This window comes from Coregonus clupeaformis, chromosome 30 (assembly GCF_020615455.1).
Source record: "Coregonus clupeaformis isolate EN_2021a chromosome 30, ASM2061545v1, whole genome shotgun sequence".
Classification (NCBI taxonomy): Eukaryota; Metazoa; Chordata; class Actinopteri; order Salmoniformes; family Salmonidae; genus Coregonus; species Coregonus clupeaformis.
In genome coordinates, this window is record NC_059221.1 from 32,351,767 (window position 1) to 32,371,156 (window position 19,390).

General features: G+C 42.1%; 2 protein-coding genes across 4 annotated transcripts in view; one reads left to right on the top strand and one right to left on the bottom strand.

The window, feature by feature from the left end:
- Nucleotides 1–1,250: 1,250 nt before the first annotated feature.
- On the bottom strand, nucleotides 1,251–11,734 carry LOC121545411 (transcription cofactor vestigial-like protein 4). Of its 3 annotated transcripts, none has more exons than XM_041855928.2 (6): nucleotides 11,057–11,734; nucleotides 10,568–10,728; nucleotides 6,942–7,107; nucleotides 4,283–4,508; nucleotides 4,078–4,189; nucleotides 1,251–3,949 (listed from the first exon to the last, which is right to left on the bottom strand). In XM_041855928.2, the coding sequence occupies exons 2-6, from the start codon at nucleotides 10,647–10,649 to the stop codon at nucleotides 3,744–3,746; spliced, it is 792 nt and encodes a 263-aa protein (XP_041711862.1). In that variant the 5' UTR covers nucleotides 10,650–10,728; nucleotides 11,057–11,734; the 3' UTR covers nucleotides 1,251–3,743. The 3 variants fall into 3 exon arrangements, with proteins under 3 accessions (XP_041711862.1, XP_041711860.1, XP_041711863.1); XM_041855926.1 differs by having other exon boundaries at nucleotides 6,942–7,125; XM_041855929.2 differs by lacking the exon at nucleotides 10,568–10,728 and having other exon boundaries at nucleotides 6,942–7,125; nucleotides 11,057–11,730.
- Nucleotides 11,735–13,721: 1,987 nt separating this feature from the next.
- The window catches only part of LOC121545410 (synapsin-2), a 30,739-nt gene continuing 25,070 nt past the window's right edge, over nucleotides 13,722–19,390 (top strand). Inside the window, exon 1 of the mRNA XM_041855925.2 lies at nucleotides 13,722–14,688. Coding sequence (XP_041711859.1) covers nucleotides 14,336–14,688 — 353 coding nt within the window. The 5' untranslated portion in view covers nucleotides 13,722–14,335. The remainder of the gene's footprint in view (nucleotides 14,689–19,390) is intronic.

Genomic DNA, 19,390 nt, shown 5'->3' on the forward strand with positions numbered 1-19,390 from the left:
CTAGGCCACTCCAGGACCTTGAGATGCTTCTTACGGAGCCACTCCTTAGTTGCCCTGGCTGTGTGTTTCGGGTCGTTGTCATGCTGGAAGACCCAGCCACGACCCATCTTCAATGCTCTTACTGAGGGAAGGAGGTTGTTGGCCAAGATCTCGCGATACATGGCCCCATCCATCCTCCCCTCAATACGGTGCAGTCGTCCTGTCCCCTTTGCAGAAAAGCATCCCCCAAAGAATGATGTTTCCACCTCCATGCTTCACGGTTGGGATGGTGTTCTTGGGGTTGTACTCATCCTTCTTCTTCCTCCAAACATGGCGAGTGGAGTTTAGACCAAAAAGCTCTATTTTTGTCTCATCAGACCACATGACCTTCTTCCATTCCTCCTCTGGATCATCCAGATGGTCATTGGCAAACTTCAGACGGGCCTGGACATGCGCTGGCTTGAGCAGGGGGACCTTGCGTGCGCTGCAGGATTTTAATCCATGACGGCGTAGTGTGTTACTAATGGTTTTCTTTGAGACTGTGGTCCCAGCTCCCTTCAGGTCATTGACCAGGTCCTGCCGTGTAGTTCTGGGATGATCCCTCACCTTCCTCATGATCATTGATGCCCCACAAGGTGAGATCTTGCATGGAGCCCCAGACCGAGGGTGATTGACCGTCATCTTGAACTTCTTCCATTTTCTAATAATTGTGCCAACAGTTGTTGCCTTCTCACCAAGCTGCTTGCCTATTGTCCTGTAGCCCATCCCAGCCTTGTGCAGGTCTACAATTTTATCCCTGATGTCCTTACACAGCTCTCTGGTCTTGGCCATTGTGGAGAGGTTGGAGTCTGTTTGATTGAGTGTGTGGACAGGTGTCTTTTATACAGGTAACAAGTTCAAACAGGTGCAGTTAATACAGGTAATGAGTGGAGAACAGGAGGGCTTCTTAAAAGAAAAAATAACAGGTCTGTGAGAGCCGGAATTCTTACTGGTTGGTAGGTGATCAAATACTTATGTCATGCAATAAAATGCAAATGAATTACTTAAAAATCATACAATGTGATTTTCTGGACTTTTGTTTTAGATTGCGTCTCTCACAGTTGAAGTGTACCTATGATAAAAATTACAGACCTCTACATGCTTTGTAAGTAGGAAAACCTGCAAAATCGGCAGTGTATCAAATACTTGTTCTCCCCACTGTATATAAATGGCCCCAAGTCTGTTGGACAAATATTGGTGAACCAAAACAAAAAAACATTCAAATACTGGACTGTGATAGAGCATTTTAAAGTTTATTTAGGAGAAATCAAGTACAAAAAACAGTGTCATATTCTTCTGGAGAAATAAGACCAAAAATGAACAAAATACAGATGAACAAACCGTCTAAGGCAATGTAGTTTCCCATGTGAAGAGACAAATGGAGGAGTTAGTTCCTGCAACTTGTTGTTTAGAGGCAAAAGCAGTCAAATACCAATTAAATAACATTGGAACATTAAACCCCAACGTATCACTGAGATTCAACTCGTGACAAACCCTTACAGTTCCACTGCGGTACAGAAACAGGCAGAGACTCAAAAACCTGCAGCAGTAATGTCACCCTGACATCATGCCAAGAGAGCCTTATTCATAGAACGACTGGTGTTCCTGCACTTATCAAACCTCAGACAACCCTGGAAAAAGATCAACTTTTTAGATAGATACAAATGCATGGTTAGAGGATCATGAATATCCAACGGCTACATATCATGTACATTGTTCTGTCAAAAAAAAAAATCTCTACGATCATTACGCGCGGCGCAATGATAGTCTTTAGATATCAAAGTAAAAAATAAAACGAGAATATGAGTTTATATAGTAATTTTCAAAACAGAATATTGAATGCAAGTACATAATTTTTTCACAAAGAGCTGACTAAAACAATCTCAACGTACTATACCATTTTCTATCAGCGTTAACTCATAGGTTTACTAAAGGAAATGGAAAACATTTCAGAAAGGTCATTCATCCTCATAAACTGCACCTCTATAAAGTACTTTAGATTTTCTGCTAATCCCCTTGATTCTGTTAATGTTTTTTAAAGTCCCATACAGTTTACACTATAGAAACACCAACGTTAGGAGACCCTATCCCTCTTTCCTCAAAGCTTACTCTTACTCTTATTTTAAACAAACAAATATTAAGTTGGGTAGTAATGGTGGAATGTTCATGCCATCGTCTCAAGACAAGCTTGAGCAAGGCTTTCGTTCAAGGCCAGCCATGATACATGTGGGTGAAGTCATCAGCAATTAAATGTTTAGGGGAAATAAACCTTACACTTTCCAAAGTGAAGAATGTCAAGTAGACATCCTCATCGCGAGTCATTTTAACAAAATAAAAGTTAGTCAAAATGTTATAGTATTCCAAGTTAAACTGAAACTAAACATCAGATTGGAATAAATAAAACCACAAATAATGGCATTATGGTGAAGATAGTCAACTCTAAGACAGGACTGCTCTACAGATGTTAAATGTTGACTATTCAGTCATGCGTCTAAGCCATAGCATCCCGTACCAACCACATGATAACAACATAGCCTATTATACTGCATTCAGACAGCCTTGCCAGAGGCTGCGATTTGTAGATGGATGCTAGTGTATACATATTTTAATGAAAACCATATACAAAAAATATATTGAGTACGACTGTACCAGCAGTAAGTATTTCTAAAACTGTTACTGACAAAAATAAATTCTGAGGGTAAATAGTATAGAATAACAAGGCTTAGTTATTATAATAGACACCAGCTATTTGAAACATGCATCTCGGTAAGCAGAATACTATCCTTATTACTAACTGTATCTACGAAATAAACCACAGTGAGTACTAAAATAACAAAAATATAAAAACAAAAACGTAAAAGTCCACAAAAGAGAACATGAGTCCAGTTCTGAATAGTTGAAAAGAGAAAAAAATAGAGAAACATTGGGACCAGAGAGAGACCAGAGCCTTGATAGCATTACCACTGTTAGTATTGTTAAAACAAACAAAAACGTACTGCATGCTCCAAATGAAACAGGTATGCTGTTACCACAACCTCAATCTAACACATAATAGTGCAAATCAGAACCGGCCTTCCTTTCAAAGCAAAAACACACAAACACATGGTCACATGTGGAGAGTTAACGGAGATGGCAGGAGGATGAAAACAGAAGAGAAGCAAAGCAGACTATGGCTTTCTGTTTGAAGCAGCAGGCAAGTTCTTTGGTTAATAAGAAAGGCATGAGGGAGTTAAGACAGAACAGTATGCCTTCTCAAAGGCCAAATTAATTGATCGTTTTGGGAATCTCTGTCAGGGTAAGTGTTAAAAATATACAAAATGATACACCTCAAATAAAGACAAGTTGACATCAAGGCTGCCCAATACTGGTCCTAGAGAGCTCCTCAAATGGATATTTCTGCTTTCAAAATTAAGAATTTGAACACTTGGACTCAAACCAAAACTGCCCTAACTGAACAAATGTATAAAATCCTCCCAGATCGGAGTGTCATTCATTTAATAAGAGCAGGGAGAACCCCCCAAGGTCTGTAAAAGGCCAGCCTTGGTGTATAATACAGTATTAAAACTGGTGATTCATCATCTTGTCTAGAGTTGTTCTGAGCTCAGGGAAGTCAAGCTTGACAATGAATGGTATAGGGAGGTCAATCGGTGCGCTTGTCTGATGCGATAGACAAAGGAAGTGGTTGTGGTTCACCATTCAACATTAAGGGAGGTCCAGCCAGTGTTTCAGGAGTTGGCCTCTGGACTGTGGGGGCGTCCCCCCGGCCCCTTGGCCTTGATCTGGAGCCAGGTCTTCCCCAGGGCCTTGGCAAAGTGGTCATCCACCGAGCCTGTGATGGACACAGAATTGGAGACGAGCTCGGGCTCCTTGTAGTTCTTCCCCAGGCTGCGGCGGAAGTGCTCCTCGATCACAGGGTCGACTGCAGTGTTATCTGGGATTACAGAGGAGAGGAGAGTAAATCAACATTTCAAGAGTGGCATGGTCACAATGGTACAAATTATATCCAATTTATGCACAGATTTACCACATTAGTAAGGTAATGTGGTGCTAAACATTTACCATTGGCCTTCCTCTGATCCATGGGTGGGCTGGGGCTGTGAGACTTGTGGCAGTGAGACAGGTTGCAATTGCGATTGCTTGCAGGAGCACAGGTGATCACAGAGGGACGATTCTATAAGATATAAACAAACAAGTTAACGACATACTATACAAGACTGTACGTAAGACACAACTGACCAATGCATTTAGTAATTGTCAGAATTACCTGTGGTCTGTCCACAGGGCCGGGCATTGCAGGCCTCTCTGTGCCACCCAGTCCAGAGTCCACACTGTTTTTAGTCAGAGCCAGGGGCTGGTCCATCGCATAGGAGGGGATGGAGGCGTACAAGTGGTTGCCATGGAGGCCGTTGGAGGAGGAAGTGATGCGCTCCACGGGGCTGTGGCCGAGGATCCATGGGTCGTTGCGGTTATCTCCACCGGAAGGCTGTCCCCTTGTTAAAGAGAGGACAAGTGGCAGATTAACCAACAGCCTGACACAGACCACCAACTGCTACGGTTATTCATAGGCCACTTAAAATCAACCCTGCTTTGAAGTCAGGAGATTGGGCCTTACAGACTGTCGCTTAATGAGGGTGCAGGGATTCAGTGCATGGATTGTTTAAAGAGCAGCAGACACAGTGTTTACTTACGACACACTTTGGCACATACAGTGAGGGAAAAAGGTATTTGATCCCCTGCTGATTTTGTACGTTTGCCCACTGACAAAGACACGATCAGTCTATAATTTTAATGGTAGGTTTATTTGAACAGTGAGAGACAGAATAACAACACAAACATCCAGAAAAACGCATGTCAAAAATGTTATAAATTGCGGGCGCTGCAGGATTTCAGTCCTTCACGGAGTAGTGTGTTACCAATTGTTTTCTTGGTGACTATGGTCCCAGCTGCCTTGAGATCATTGACAAGATCCTCCCGTGTAGTTTTGGGCTGATTCCTCACCGTTCTCATGATCATTGCAACTCCACGAGGTGAGATCTTACATGGAGCCCCAGGCCGAGGGAGATTGACAGTTATTTTGTGTTTCTTCCATTTGCGAATAATCGCACCAACTGTTGTCACCTTCTCACCAAGCTGCTTGGCGATGGTCTTGTAGCCCATTCCAGCCTTGTGTAGGTCTACAATCTTGTCCCTGACATCCTTGGAGAGCTCTTTGGTCTTGGCCATGGTGGAGAGTTTGGAATCTGATTGATTGATTGCTTCTGTGGACAGGTGTCTTTTATACAGGTAACAAGCTGAGATTAGGAGCACTCCCTTTAAGAGTGTGCTCCAAATCTCAGCTCGTTACCTGTATAAAAGACACCTGGGAGCCAGAAATCTTTCTGATTGAGAGGGGGTCAAATACTTATTTCCCTCATTAAAATGCAAATCAATTTATAACATTTTTGACGTGCGTTTTTCTGGATATTGTTGTTGTTATTCTGTCTCTCACTGTTCAAATAAACCTACCATTAAAATTATAGACTGATCATTTCTTTGTCAGTGGGCAAACGTACAAAATCAGCAGGGGATCAAATACTTTTTTCCTCACTATATAACTATATTGAACAAAAATATAAAACGCAACACGTGAAGTGTTGGTCCCATGTTTCATGAGTTGAAATAAAAGATCCCAGAAATTTTCCAGATGCACAAAAAGCTTCTCTCTCTCAAATTGTGCACATATTTGTTACATCCCTGTTAGTGAGCATTCCTCCTTTGCCAAGATAATCCATCCACCTGATAGGTTTTGGCATATCAAGAAGCTGATTAAACAGCATGATCATTACACAGGTGCACCTTGTACTGGGGACAATAAAAGGTCACTCTAAAATGAGCAGTTTTGTCACACAACACAATGCCACAGATGTCTCAACTTTTGAGGGAGCGTGCAATTGGCATGCTGACTGCAGGAATGTCCACCAGAGCTGTTGCCAAAGAATTTAATGTTCATTTCTATACCATATAAACTCAATTTTTGAGAATTTGGCTGTACGTCCACCTGGCCTCATAACCGCAGACCATGTGTATGGTGTTATGTGGGCGAGCGGTTTGCTGATGTCAACGTTGCCCTATGCTGGCGGTGGGGTTATGGTATGGGCAGGCATAAGCTACGGACAATGAACACAATTGCATTTTATCGATGGAAATTTGAATGCACAGAGATACCATGATGAGATCCTGAGGACCATTGTCGTGCCATTCATCCGCCGCCATCACCTCATGTTTCAGCATGATAATGCATGGCCCCATGTTGCAAGGATCTGTACACAATTCCTGGAAGCTGAAAATGTCTCAGTTCTTCCACGGCCTGCATACTCACCAGACATGTCACCCATTGAGCATGTTTGGGATGCTCTGGATCAACGTGTATGACAGCGTTTTCCAGTTCCCGCCAATTTCCAGCAACTTCGCACAGCCATTGAAGAGGAGTTGGACAACATTCCACAGGCCACAATCAACAGCCTGATTAACTCTATGCGAAGGAGATGTCGCACTGCATGAGGCAAATGGTGTTCACACCAGATACTGAATGGTTTTCTGATCCACGCCCCTACTTTTTTTTTTTTAGGGCATCTGTGACCAACATATGCATATCTGTATTACCAGTCATGTGGAATCCATAGATTAGGGCCTAATTTATTTATTTCAATTGACTGATTTCCTTCTATGAACTGTAACTCAGTAAAATCTTTGAAATTATTGCATGTTGTGTTTATATTTTTGTTCAGTATACATGCACACTTCTCCTGTGTACAATACTTCTCTGATATTAATGCCAGCGAATGTTTGGATACATTTGACATTTAAAAAAAATATTGTAATGTAAAAAAAAAAATATTTCAAAGTATGTAACGGTAGATTAAGACAGACATGTTTACACTTACAGTTGAGCAGCAAACAGTCGACTCATTTTGGTCATGTGGTCGTTGTCACAGTCAATGCAGTCGTCCACTTGCTCCTCACCATACTTCCTTTTGCTGGGGCAGATGGGGGGAGGACCGGTCCTCATGTTGGTCATTGTAGAGGGCAGTGAGGGCATCCTGGACTCACCTGTGAGAGAAGATTCAGCTGTAGAGAACACTCTCTGTTTATACCTTGCATGCAAACCAAGGTGGTCGTCTCAATAATGTAGAACTGCAGAGTATTCAGAACGTTTTAAAACACTAAATCAGTAATACTAGGAGTTTGCCATCCTCCCCCACATGATCTAGTTACCAGCTGTGACCATTACCTGAGAAGTGGGGACTAGAGAAGGTTTAGCCGATTAAACTCAAATCCACGATGGAGTTGAGTGGTAATTATTGTGGGTGGACTTGAGCTCTGACGTCAAATAAAATGATGTTTTTATCAGAAACGACTGATTTCCGCACCCAAAGAATAGCCCACAATTACACACGACATTGTTCTGTGTTTTTGATCAAATCTTCATTAAATGTGACATCGGAGCTCCAGTCCGCCCACAGTAGTCGCCATCATAAATCGTGGAGTTGAGTTTAGTCGGCTAGAGAAGGTTTAGCTTTACCTCATCTGTCAAGCCTTGCAGCCACACTAGCTAGGTTTCCATCCAATTGGTGACAGATTTATGCAAATATTCTAAAATCTGCATAAATAAAATATGCGCATTTTCCTACCAGAAATGTGTTTCCATCAAATTGACTTGTTGCGGATGATGTGATGACATTTGTTGTGGATGATGTGATGACATAGTGCACATAAAAATAACTTTTGCGGTTAAATTGCTATGTACCGAATACAAGTTAAATGGGTTTCCATCGCATTTTTAACCTTACTGATGGTTTTGTCACACAAAAAAGGCGTTATATACTGAGTATACCAAACATTAGGAACACCTTCCTAATATTGAGTTGCACCCCACCCATTTGCCCTCAGCACAGCCTCAACTCGTCGGGGCATGGACTCTACAAGGTGTCGAAAGCGTTCCACGGGGATGCTGGCCCATGTTGACTCCAATGCTTCCCACAGTTGGGTCTAGTTGGCTGGATGTGTCCTTTGGGTGGTGGACAATTCTTGATACACACAGGAAACTGTTGAGCATGAAAAACCCAGCAGCGTTGCAATTCTTGACAAACCGGTGCGCCTGGCACCTACTACCATACCCCGTTCAAAGGCACTTAAATCTATTGTCTTTCCCACTCTGAATGACACACATACACAATCCATGTCTCAATTGTCTCAAGGTTTTAAAATCCTTCTTTAACCTGTCTCCTCCTTCTTTAACCTGTCTCCTCTCCTTCATCTACACTGATTGATGAGGATTTAACAAGTGACATTAATAAGGGATCATAGCTTTAATCTGGATTCACCTGGTCACTCTTTGTCATGGAAAGAGCAAGTGTTCTTAATGTTTTGTATACTCAGTGTATTGATGATTGTGGTCTACAGGGAAAAAAAGAGGACTAAGCACGCCCCCATTCTCATCGACGGGGCTGTAGTGGAACAGGTTGAGAGCTTCAAGTTCCTTGGTGTCCACATCACCAACGAACTATCATGGTCCAAACACACCAAGACAGTCGTGAAGAGGGCACGACAAAGCCTATTCCCCCTCAGGAGACTGAAAATATTTGGCATGGGTCCTCAGATCCTCAAAATGTTATACAGCTGCACCATCGAGAGCATCCTGACTGGTTGCATCACCGCCTGGTATGGCAACTGCTCGGCCTCCAACCGCAAGGCACTACAGAGGGTAGTGCGTACGGCCCAGTACATCACTGGGGCCAAGCTTCCTGCCATCCAGGACCTCTATACCAGGCGGTGTCAGAGGAAGAAAAAAAAACTAGCCACCCTAGTCATAGACTGTTCTCTCTGCTACTGCACGGCAAGCAGTACCGGAGCGCCAAGTCTAGGTCCAAAAGGCTTCTCAACAGCTTCTACCCCCAAGCCATAAGACTCCTGAACAGCTAATCATTGCTACCCGGACTATTTGCACTGCCCCCCCCCACCCCCCTCTTTTACGCTGCTGCTACTCTGTCTATTATTTATGCATAGTCACTTTAACTCTACCCACATGTACATATTACCTCAATTACCTCGACTAGCCAGTAGCCCCTCACATTGACTCTGCACCGGTACCTCGGTATATAGCCTCCCAACTGTTATTTTACTTTACTGCTGCTCTTTAGTTTTTTTTTTTTTTTTTTTAATTTACTTAACACTTTTTGTATTATTCTTTAAAAAATGCATTGTTGGTTAAGGGCTTGTAAGTAAGCATTTCACTGTAATGTCTACACCTGTTGTATTCGGCGCATGTGGCAAATAACATTTGTATAGCAAATTGCATTCTTTTAATTTGTCAAATGGCAGCCAAGCATCAAACCTCATGTCACCAGAATAAGACCCTCTCCTTTATTGGAAAGGAGCATAAAGCTAATCACCTTACACCCCTGTGAAGTTCATCATAACTTATTTTATCTGTATCCTAATTAACTGCATGCTTTCCCGAGACGTAGTTGGAGGACCACAACATGCCATCGCGTGACTCCAAGTTTACTTCGATATGATGGTTATTATATCAACATTTGCGCATAAAAGCGTTTCCACCGCCATTTCTCACATAATTTTACAGACACAAAAAGATCCCACCTTGTCAAGTGTATTTTGTTTTGTCGACATTTGGCAAGTTTACCGACAAAATTTGCTGTTTCCATCAGGCCTGTCGTGACATTTTGTACTTTACTCGCATGAAAAGGTTGGATGGAAACCTGGTTAATGACTCAAATCTTAGAATTTGAGTGGTTACAAAACTGATCAATAAATTCAATTGTGCTTTTAATGCTAGTTAACTAAACACACGGTATTGTTTGTTATGGTGATAATGGATTGATCAACAAATAATGGGGGAAGCCATAGCATAGATAGCTGGCTACCTAGCAGTGGTGTAAAGTAGCCTACTTAAGTAAAAAAAAAAATACGTTAAAGTACTACTTAAGTAGTTTTTTGGGATATCTATACTTTACTATTTATATTTTTACTTCCCTACATTCAAAAAAAAATAAAAAACGTTTTACTTCCCTGACACCCAAAAGTACTCCTTACATTTCAAATGCTTAGCAGGACAGGAAAATTGTCCAATTCACGCACTTGTCAAGAGAACATCCCTGGTCATCCCTACTGCCTCTGATCTGGCGGACTCCCTAAACACAAATGCTTCGTTTGTAAATAATGTCTGACTGTTTGAGTGTGCCCCAGCTATCCGTACATTTAAAAAACAAACAAAAAAGGGTGCCGTCTGGTATGTTTAATATAAGGAATTAGAAATGATCTATACTTTTACTTTTGATACTTAAGTTACATTTAAAACCAAATACTTAGACTTTCATACAATTTTGTACTTTTTCCACCACTGTTTGCTAACTATCTGAACTAGTTACGAGGGCTACTAGTTAGTTAACGTTAGTTACTGTAGTTAGTTAACGTGAGTGACTAATGAGCAGCTAGGATTAGGCCGATAACAGATTTAGCTAGCTATTGAAAATGAGTTATTCTGCCTTACCTTCGTAGTGTAGTCTCCCGATATTGTTGTTCATTTTGTCCAGGAACTGATAGTTCAACAGGTCCATTCTCGTGAAAACCATTTACGCGTACTGGCTACTTGCTAACATCAAAGTTAGCAAAATAGCAGCTAGCTAGCCAGCTAGCCAGTAAGTGTCCGTCCTAGAATATAATATAAAATATTAGTTAGTAGCTAGCTAGGTAACGATAACGTTCGAGTACACGCGTTGCTGTACCAAATACATAACATTAGCTATCTAACGTCATAGCTAATAGTTTAGCAACCTCTGCGAACTAGCTAGCCAATGCGTCCGTGTCAAATGGCCCTCTTCGCCTGTAAACATTGGATAAGTGGCTAGGCTAGCTAGCTAACTAACTACCTTGGTAGTAAGCTACTAAGAAGCTAGCTGAGCTAGTGCAAGCAGCTAAAGTTAGCTAAGACGCTAGCTAACTTTTTCAAAGTTGGTAAAACCCACAGATATAAACTTACAATGTGTTCGAGGTCCAGATCAGATGATCGATAGTCAAAACGAACTGTGGATCAACGTTCGAAAATCAGTTCGCTGGTTCCATCGGTATTACAATTTTTTCCGCAGTTTTCAGACAAAAGGGACGTTGCGCCACATCTCAGACACAGCCTAGCTAGACAGTGAAGCTGCTAACTAAGCTAGCTAGCTAGCCAACTAACCCTGGTGACTATCTTCTCTCCCACGACCCCTCTCAATTTACTACAAGGTTCTGTGCGTCAGGCCCCACTGAACGAAGGGGCCACACAAAGGGGGGACTTTGACAAGCAAGAGAGAGGTAAAGTCTTCGGTAACGCTTCACTTGAAGCAAATAGAATAACTTAATTTTTCCTGAGAGCTGTTTGGTTTTTGTATTCAGATTAGTCATAAACCTAGTGATTCTTGAGTTTCGACTCCTGGTGGTCTGAAAAGCAACTAGCTAATACATTGAAAATACTACAAGGCCAAAATATATCACATTTGGAAGAGCTGTTTTAAAACATTGTGTAATTTTCAATGTTGAGTGTTTACAGTGAATATTGAGCACACATTTTACTCTTAAAAATGTGATCTCTGATATAGGGAGTTCCCATAATTTTTTTGTGTTTCAGACATTTCGCCCCGGAATAGAAAAGATTGAAAACCTCTGCTTTACTTTTATTTTTTATAATCTTTATTTAAAAATTTTTTACATTTTACAAACATAATAGATTAATTCATATAAATACAAATCTGTTTTCACATCAATACATGGGTTCATTATTAGGCTGATTTATATATTTAATAGTGTCCATGGAAGTTTTTGTTGGTCAACTTGTTTTTTGGACAGTAACCCGGCCTAGACTCCCCAAGCACATAGCAAGGATCATACTCTCTGGAAGGATAACACCTTGAGAGGAACCAGACTCAGGGGGTCTGCATTATGGATGGTATGTAATGTAAAGGTATGCAACTCATTATCTAAAACCTTTATAAGCCTATGGGTATGGGATCCTCGCCACAAAATAAACGGCAGGTGAAATATGATACCATAGGCCTATGGGTCATTAGGCCTAATGATATTGTATGTTTAACTAAAGATAGTACATCACGATGACTGGATTATGTCTTTATGAGCGTGTTTATAATGTGTTAATAATTTAGCGACAACACCTAGCGACCTTGTCAAAGGGTTCGGACCTCTTGGCGTAATGGTTGACAGTCGCTGGACCTGGTTTTGAGTCCTGGTTAGGGCTATCCCACAAATCCGCTGTTGGTGTCAGAAGTGGGATAGCGCCTGTGAAGCCATCGGAGAGGCATGTACACGTGAGGGAATTGGTATAGAGAAGCTTGGGGACTCGCAGTCCTGAAGGAAGGGGGTAATGTAGTGACCTTAACCCAACACCTAGCGACCTTGTCAAGCGGTTCGGACGTCTTGGTGTAACTATTAAGGTTTTGGCTTGACAGTCGCTGGACGTGGGTTCGAGTCCCGGTCGGGGCTACCTCCCGAATTTGCTACAATATATTATATAATGTATTTGTAGGTGATGGGATGATCATAGTAATTTACTAGTGTCGTTTGCAGAAGTCTCTACCCTCATATCAACCACTGTTGTCCTCCTACTCATTAAGACTTGTGTCCTTCCTTTCTGTCTAAATCAGGTCTGATCACATTTACATTCCACAATCTCTACACTTATCATCCTACCTGAGAGAATAGCAGATTTCTAATGCCAGTTTCCATGGAGATACATTTTCTGCCACTGGTTACAATGCGTTCTACACTCGGTGCAGCGAATAGCCTAGAGCTGTAGAGGAGCAGCATGACATGTAATAACATTGCCTGAGGGAAAGAGCACCTCTGAGGTCAATGTGTTATGTGGGAGAACATGATTCATGCCCTACTATAATAATGGCGTAAAATACAGTACAGCGTCATCATTAGCATAGTATTTTTCTTCATATTTCACAGTACATCATTTGTCTGACAATGGCTTTTAAGGATGTTATCAAACACTCAAGACAGAGCAGGGAATTAATTATGGTATCTCAAGTGAACAAGAAGGCTACATACAAATTGGCAGTAGGCAACGTGACATACAGCATTTAATCTGTGTATGCAAACATTTGTATTTTTTATGAGCTTTTCTCAAATACTATTACAAAAACTCTCCCAAATATTAAACAGTGCTGCAGTATATTGTATACTATTTGACTATACTAATTCATATTCTTTTACACCATCAAAGCCATAGAAAAGACTGTGATGATCAGTAGCCTATCTGAAAAAATAATTAGATAGCATGGTATTATGGGAATTAATCTAATTGCAGCAAGAGCAAAGCTGCCCAATCATACATTATGCAGACCTCTACACACCCACATTAAAAACCATGTTAGTCATGTGCAATAGTAAAGATAGGTCAATATTAACAAAAAATACTGTGTTTTAAATCACCTCTAGTGGGAAATCCACTTGGATGAATCAGAATGGCTGCACGGGGCTTTCCTCAGCTAAATTATCTGCTTTATGGGGATGGGGATGAATCCATCACATGGCAACGTGAAGGAGGGGGTTAACACTACAGCATGCATTGGTGTCCCAGGGGACTGCTGCTGCCACTTGCCTGCCTCTCCTTCCGCAAGCCACACTGACAGCAGACCAAACAGCCATTTTCTCTCTCCATCCTCATAGCTGTATTAGGCACAGGCAGCTATGGATATAGAGGCATCATAAGGAGAGAGAAGGGGCAGGCTGTGTTGGAGGTTTCCTCTATATTACTACCATGTGCAGTTCCATTGGAAACCCCACTTCCCCCTTTTTTCTTTTTTTTTTGCAGTGGTACGAAGAGACGTGACTCTTGTGAGGCAGTACAGAATGGGGGGAGGGGTAGAGGAGGCAGGCACGACACAATACGAATGAGTGGGAGTATGGAGGAGAGGAGAAGAGGGAGGGAGAGCGTGTGCATCTCTTGCAGTCGTTCAGGCTAGCAGAGAGGCAGGCGATTGGCTGAGGGGGAGAATAGCGTCACTGCCACAGTGAGGGGAGCTCTGAGGATGCACGGCTGAGCTGGGAGGAAACACATTACATTCACTGGGAGTTTGCATGGAGAAGAGCTGAGCCTTCAACCAGCTGCATCCTGGGAAGTGGCGCCTTCTGCAAATTAATCCAACCCTCAGGTGACATCGTTTGGCCTCGACCGTTCCCCTAAGGACTCTTCACATCCAGCCCTTGTTGATTCGTCTGCTCTGTCTGCTCTAACAGCCCTCCATCTTCTCCAGCCATGAATTACCTGCGTCGGCGCCTCTCTGACAGCACCTTCATCTCCAACCTTCCCAATGGCTACATGACGGACCTCCAGAGGCCTGACCCTGCTCAGCCTCCTCCCCCAGCTACAGCAGGCCCAGCCAAGTCTCCCACGGCTGGGACCACGCCGCCCGCCACCTCCCCTACCCCCTCCCCGGCCCCGGAGAGGAAACCCCAGCAGTCACAGTCCAGTGGGGCAGGCTTCTTCAGCTCCATCACCAACGTAGTCAAGCAGACTGCGGCCTCGGCAGGACTGGTGGAGCAGACCACGGTCACGACGCCCAAGAAGTTTAAGATCCTCCTGGTCATCGACGAACCACAACAGGAATGGTGAGGCAACATACTGTGTCTTGCTGTAGAATGGTGTGATGTAATGATGTGAATTATTGATGTGTTGATGTATGTGTTGTTTGTGTTCTGTAACGTTGGAGCTGCCCTCTTGGCCAGGTCACTGTTGTAAAACAGATATTCTGCTCAGGTTCCTTCTTGAAAAGAGGAGCTCTCAGATGGACCTGGCTTGTGGTAAAGTAATGGTTAAAACAACCTGTCTGCAGATCAGATTTGATCAGGTTACTGCTGTGGGTGGTCTAATGCCAGTGCATGTCGCTCTAATGACAAAACACAGATGCTGCTGCTCAGGAGGAGAGGAGGAAACAAAGTCCACTGACTGACTCACCATGTTAATGACATTACAGCATCAGGGAGTCTTTTTATTGCTTGCCTCACCCAAATACAGTGGTTTCCTGCAGTAATTGACAGGCATTCAGTGGTTTATGTCCTTTTTGACATGATTCACATTTCAAAATGACAGATTGGCCTTGCAGCAGGAGGACAATTCTATATATTTTGAGGAGGGTTGACTTGGTATTCCAAGAAACCCATGTGCATTCTGCTGCTATTTTTTATATTAGGTCAGTTTCTTGCAACCACCTGTGAGCATGCGCCAGACTTAAACCCATTTAATTGATTAGTCTGTTCAACCCAGTGCACTCTTTCGTGGCTTTGCATCATTGTGGAGAAAGGCAATTGCATGAATATTCAACAGCCAGTGTGGGCATGGGAAAATGCATGTGTGTTTTCACTATTGAGTAAAGACTGCAGTGCTTTCCAGTCATCATTGAGGTTCCCTTTCCCTTCCCGCTCAATGATAGGATCCCTGGTCACATGACCACCTGTCTACCATCACAGAGAGTCAATCCACAGACTTTATCTTTGGCCAGTCATGCAAAGACAACACATGGCATCATTGTATGAATAGGTGATACATAGGCTAGTAGTAGCACTTGAAGAAATTGAGTTAAAAATTATGTTATGTGTGTGCTCTGCATTACAATGCTAGTTCAGGCGGACACCTCTCTTTAATGCTGTGTGTTGAGTAGGAGGCAGGCAGGAGAGAAGGCAGATCATGACATGAATCCAAAGAGCAGATGGCATATATTAAAGGCCCAATGCAGCTGTTTTTTTGTCTGAATATCAAATCATTTCTGGTACCTTACTGTAATAGTTTTGCATTAAAATGGTCAAAAAGAAACAGAAATAGCTTTTTAGCAAAAACTATTTCTCAAGCAAGAATTTTACTAAGATGGTCTGGGAGTGGTCTGAGTGAGGAGGGGGAGGGATATGTAATCAGAAAACTAGTTGTTATTGGCAGAGAGGTTTGTAACTCTCTTTGTTATTGGTCTATATGAACTTATACTGCCTGGTGATGTCACCAGTCAGGCCAAAACTCTACCCATGCAAAAACCCTGCTGATTAGAAGTATGTTTCATCAGCTGTTGTACAATATGATACAAAACACAGGAAAAACTGAATTTTGACTGCACTGGGCCTTTAAAGGGTTTTCACAGCAGCACTGACAGGTAGCTGTTGGCTCTCCTAAGAGCTACTTTAATAATATTTTTCCAATGTTCTGTAAAATCGCATATCTTGCTTTGAAGAGGTAAATGCAAGATATATTGTAGATAGTAGGCCTACATTATCACATACCAGAGTCCTGAAGAAGGTAGCATGAAGATCAATGTTTTTAGATTTTGTGATTGTTTTGTGATTCTTGCTATGTGTTTTGTCTTGTGAATTCATATTAACTAGGTATATTTGCTTCTATGTAGTGTTGATGGTTACTTGTTTGAAAATGGTTCCTCAGCATCTGCTGATTTTCCTCAGACATGTGTAGCTATATACAGTAGGCTATGTGCGGTAGGCTATATAGAGTGGTCTATATGCAGATGGCAACTGTAGCCTGAGGGACACATCTGCATTTGGATGACATGTTGCTTTCTGGAGAGTGGCTATTCCAGGTTGAGTCCTGTGTGTGTGCATGATTCATCTCACCATGCAAAATGGCTGCTACTACAATAACAAAGGCAGAGTGGACGGATAACGTTTATTGGCATTTGGCATACTGCAGATGCATTTATGATATTGGTGTGTATGTTGAATCAGTGCAAGCTCCTTTTAACAATGAGGATCACTATGCTTGCACTGCGGATATAGCCTATAGCCTAAGTAATGCTAGATATTTGAATACACGTCACATTGTATCACGGCTGAGGGAGCCCATTTAGGTAATAGAAACCCAGATAAATCCTAATAAGATCATACTCATGGCATTTTAAATGATGCCATGTTTTTTGGCTCCACATAAGAGCAGACAGTCAACGACCTGAGAATAAATATAATCATTGTTTTCTTATGGGATATGGGAATGCATCTATAATCATTAAATAATCATTAAATGTACCTGGATTGTTTTCGGTCTAATACCACATACAGTAATGCGAATCATGACCGGACTATCTGCACTGACTCTATGCACACTCACAGGACTATCCACACACTCACACATACTTACACTAACATACACACATACACTTATATACACACACACACATAACCCACAAACACATTCACACGCATACCGATGCCACAAACACATACTTACATACACTTACATACACACACACATAACCCACACACGCATACTGACACCGCACACACACACACACACACTTTCACACATGTACACATTCACTAATCATATATGCTGCTGCTACTTTGTTTTTTTACTATTATTATAATAATAATAATAATTATTATCTATCCTGATGCCTAGTCACTTTACCCCTGCCTTAATGTACATACAGTACCTACCTCAACTACCTGGTACCCCTGCACATTGATACAGTACTCCCCGTATATAGCCCCATTCTTGCATGTTTTTATTTATCTTGTGTCTTTACTCAATTATTTTGAACTGGGAAAGAGCTTGTAAGTAAGCATTTCCCTATAAGGTCTACACCTGTTGTATTCACTGCATGTGACAAATAACATTTGATTTGACATCAAAAACAGTTATGGAAACATTGAAGACATCTGAGTAAATTACGTTACCTTTCACATACCAGCCGTAGAGCCATAAGTAGAGCCATTACTTTTCTATTATTTCTCTATTTTCTTTCTCTCTCTATTGTTGGGAAGGGTCCGTAAGTAAGCATTTCACTGTTAGTCTACACTTGTTATTTACGAAGCATGTGACGAATACAATTTGATTTGATGCCTCTCCTGGCATCGTTAGCTGTTTCCCTGTTTCATGTTTCCACCACTTAGCCACTAGAGAGACCTGCCACTCGCTCCCAAAGCCTGCCTCAGGCTCAGCACCACATCTACATTTCATGTGTAGATGTGGCTCTGTCGTAGCCGGCCGCGACCGGGAGACCCATGGGGCGGCGCACAATTGGCCCAGCGTCGTCCAGGGTAGGGGAGGGAATGGCCGGCAGGGATGTAGCTCAGTTGGTAGAGCATGGCATTTGCAACGCCAGGGTTGTGGGTTCGATTCCCATGGGGGGCCAGTATGAAAAATTGTATGCACTAACTGTAAGTCGCTCTGGATAAGAGCGTCTGCTAAATGACTAAAATGTAAATGTATGTGTCTACAATAACAGTGATTCAGTTCTGAGGCCCTCTCACCTTTTACACTCTTTGGGATTGGTGACCAACAGCAATCTGTTAAACAGTAGGAGAGCTAGCTAGGGGACTTTTGCCTCTGTCTGATTGCCCCATTGATTGTGTAATTTCTCGTTACTCTTTGGCCTTTTAGCTTGCGGTTGTATTTCATAAGGATGAGCTGTTTATGACTGTAGGTTTTTACTTAGGCGTTGACATTAGCTTGTCTTTCAGTGCCCAGTAAAATATCCGTATTAGCATGTCTGTGGTGGTGATTCATTGTTAATAAAGGTTACTGATGTCACCATAAAGAGCATAGGCCTAATTACATATATAGATGTGATGAATACGTAATCACTTAATTGTCTTTGAGTCTGGAATATTGGAATACAAGATATTCTGTTTGAACAAGAACAGTATTTAACCCATAAAATTATCAGATATCTACTTCAGACAATATTTTACAACTTTAGTGTTTCCTACATCTCCTCCGTTTTCAGACCTGATCATTTTTAGTCTGTAGGCCAACCTCATGTGACGTCAGCTCTGAACTCTTGGCTAGAGGGGCTTTGAGGGTTGTGTTTTAGTGTTGGAGGGGCGGTTTCTGGGTCAGAAATGTTGTGCCCTGTGCAGGAGATAAAGACAGAGGCTGACAAGCCCCAGTATAGTAGCCTTAGGACATACACTGAAATGGAATCCGACAGGAATACTCCAGACTCACTAACACAACAGAAGGCTAAGCTAGGCTATGACCACTGGTTTCAGGCCTAAACACAAACCTGCTGCTGATTATTGCATGGTAGCAATGCGCTAACATCTTTCACAGTTTATGTCCTTATTATTATAGTTGTGAATGTTGTTGCTGACAGTACTTGTTTCTTGGCATTATCACTGCAGGCATTTAATAAACCTTTCCTCCCCTTCTCTCCTACTCAACTATCTTAATGAGACTGTTAGTTGCTATGGAGAGCTAGACAAATTAACTTGCTAGAAACCAAACAGAGAATTTTCTCAAAATGTGATAAACTGGAGAATAGCACACTAGTATAATGACCAAAGCTTGCCTCAGTGACAGTGATTATGCCAAATC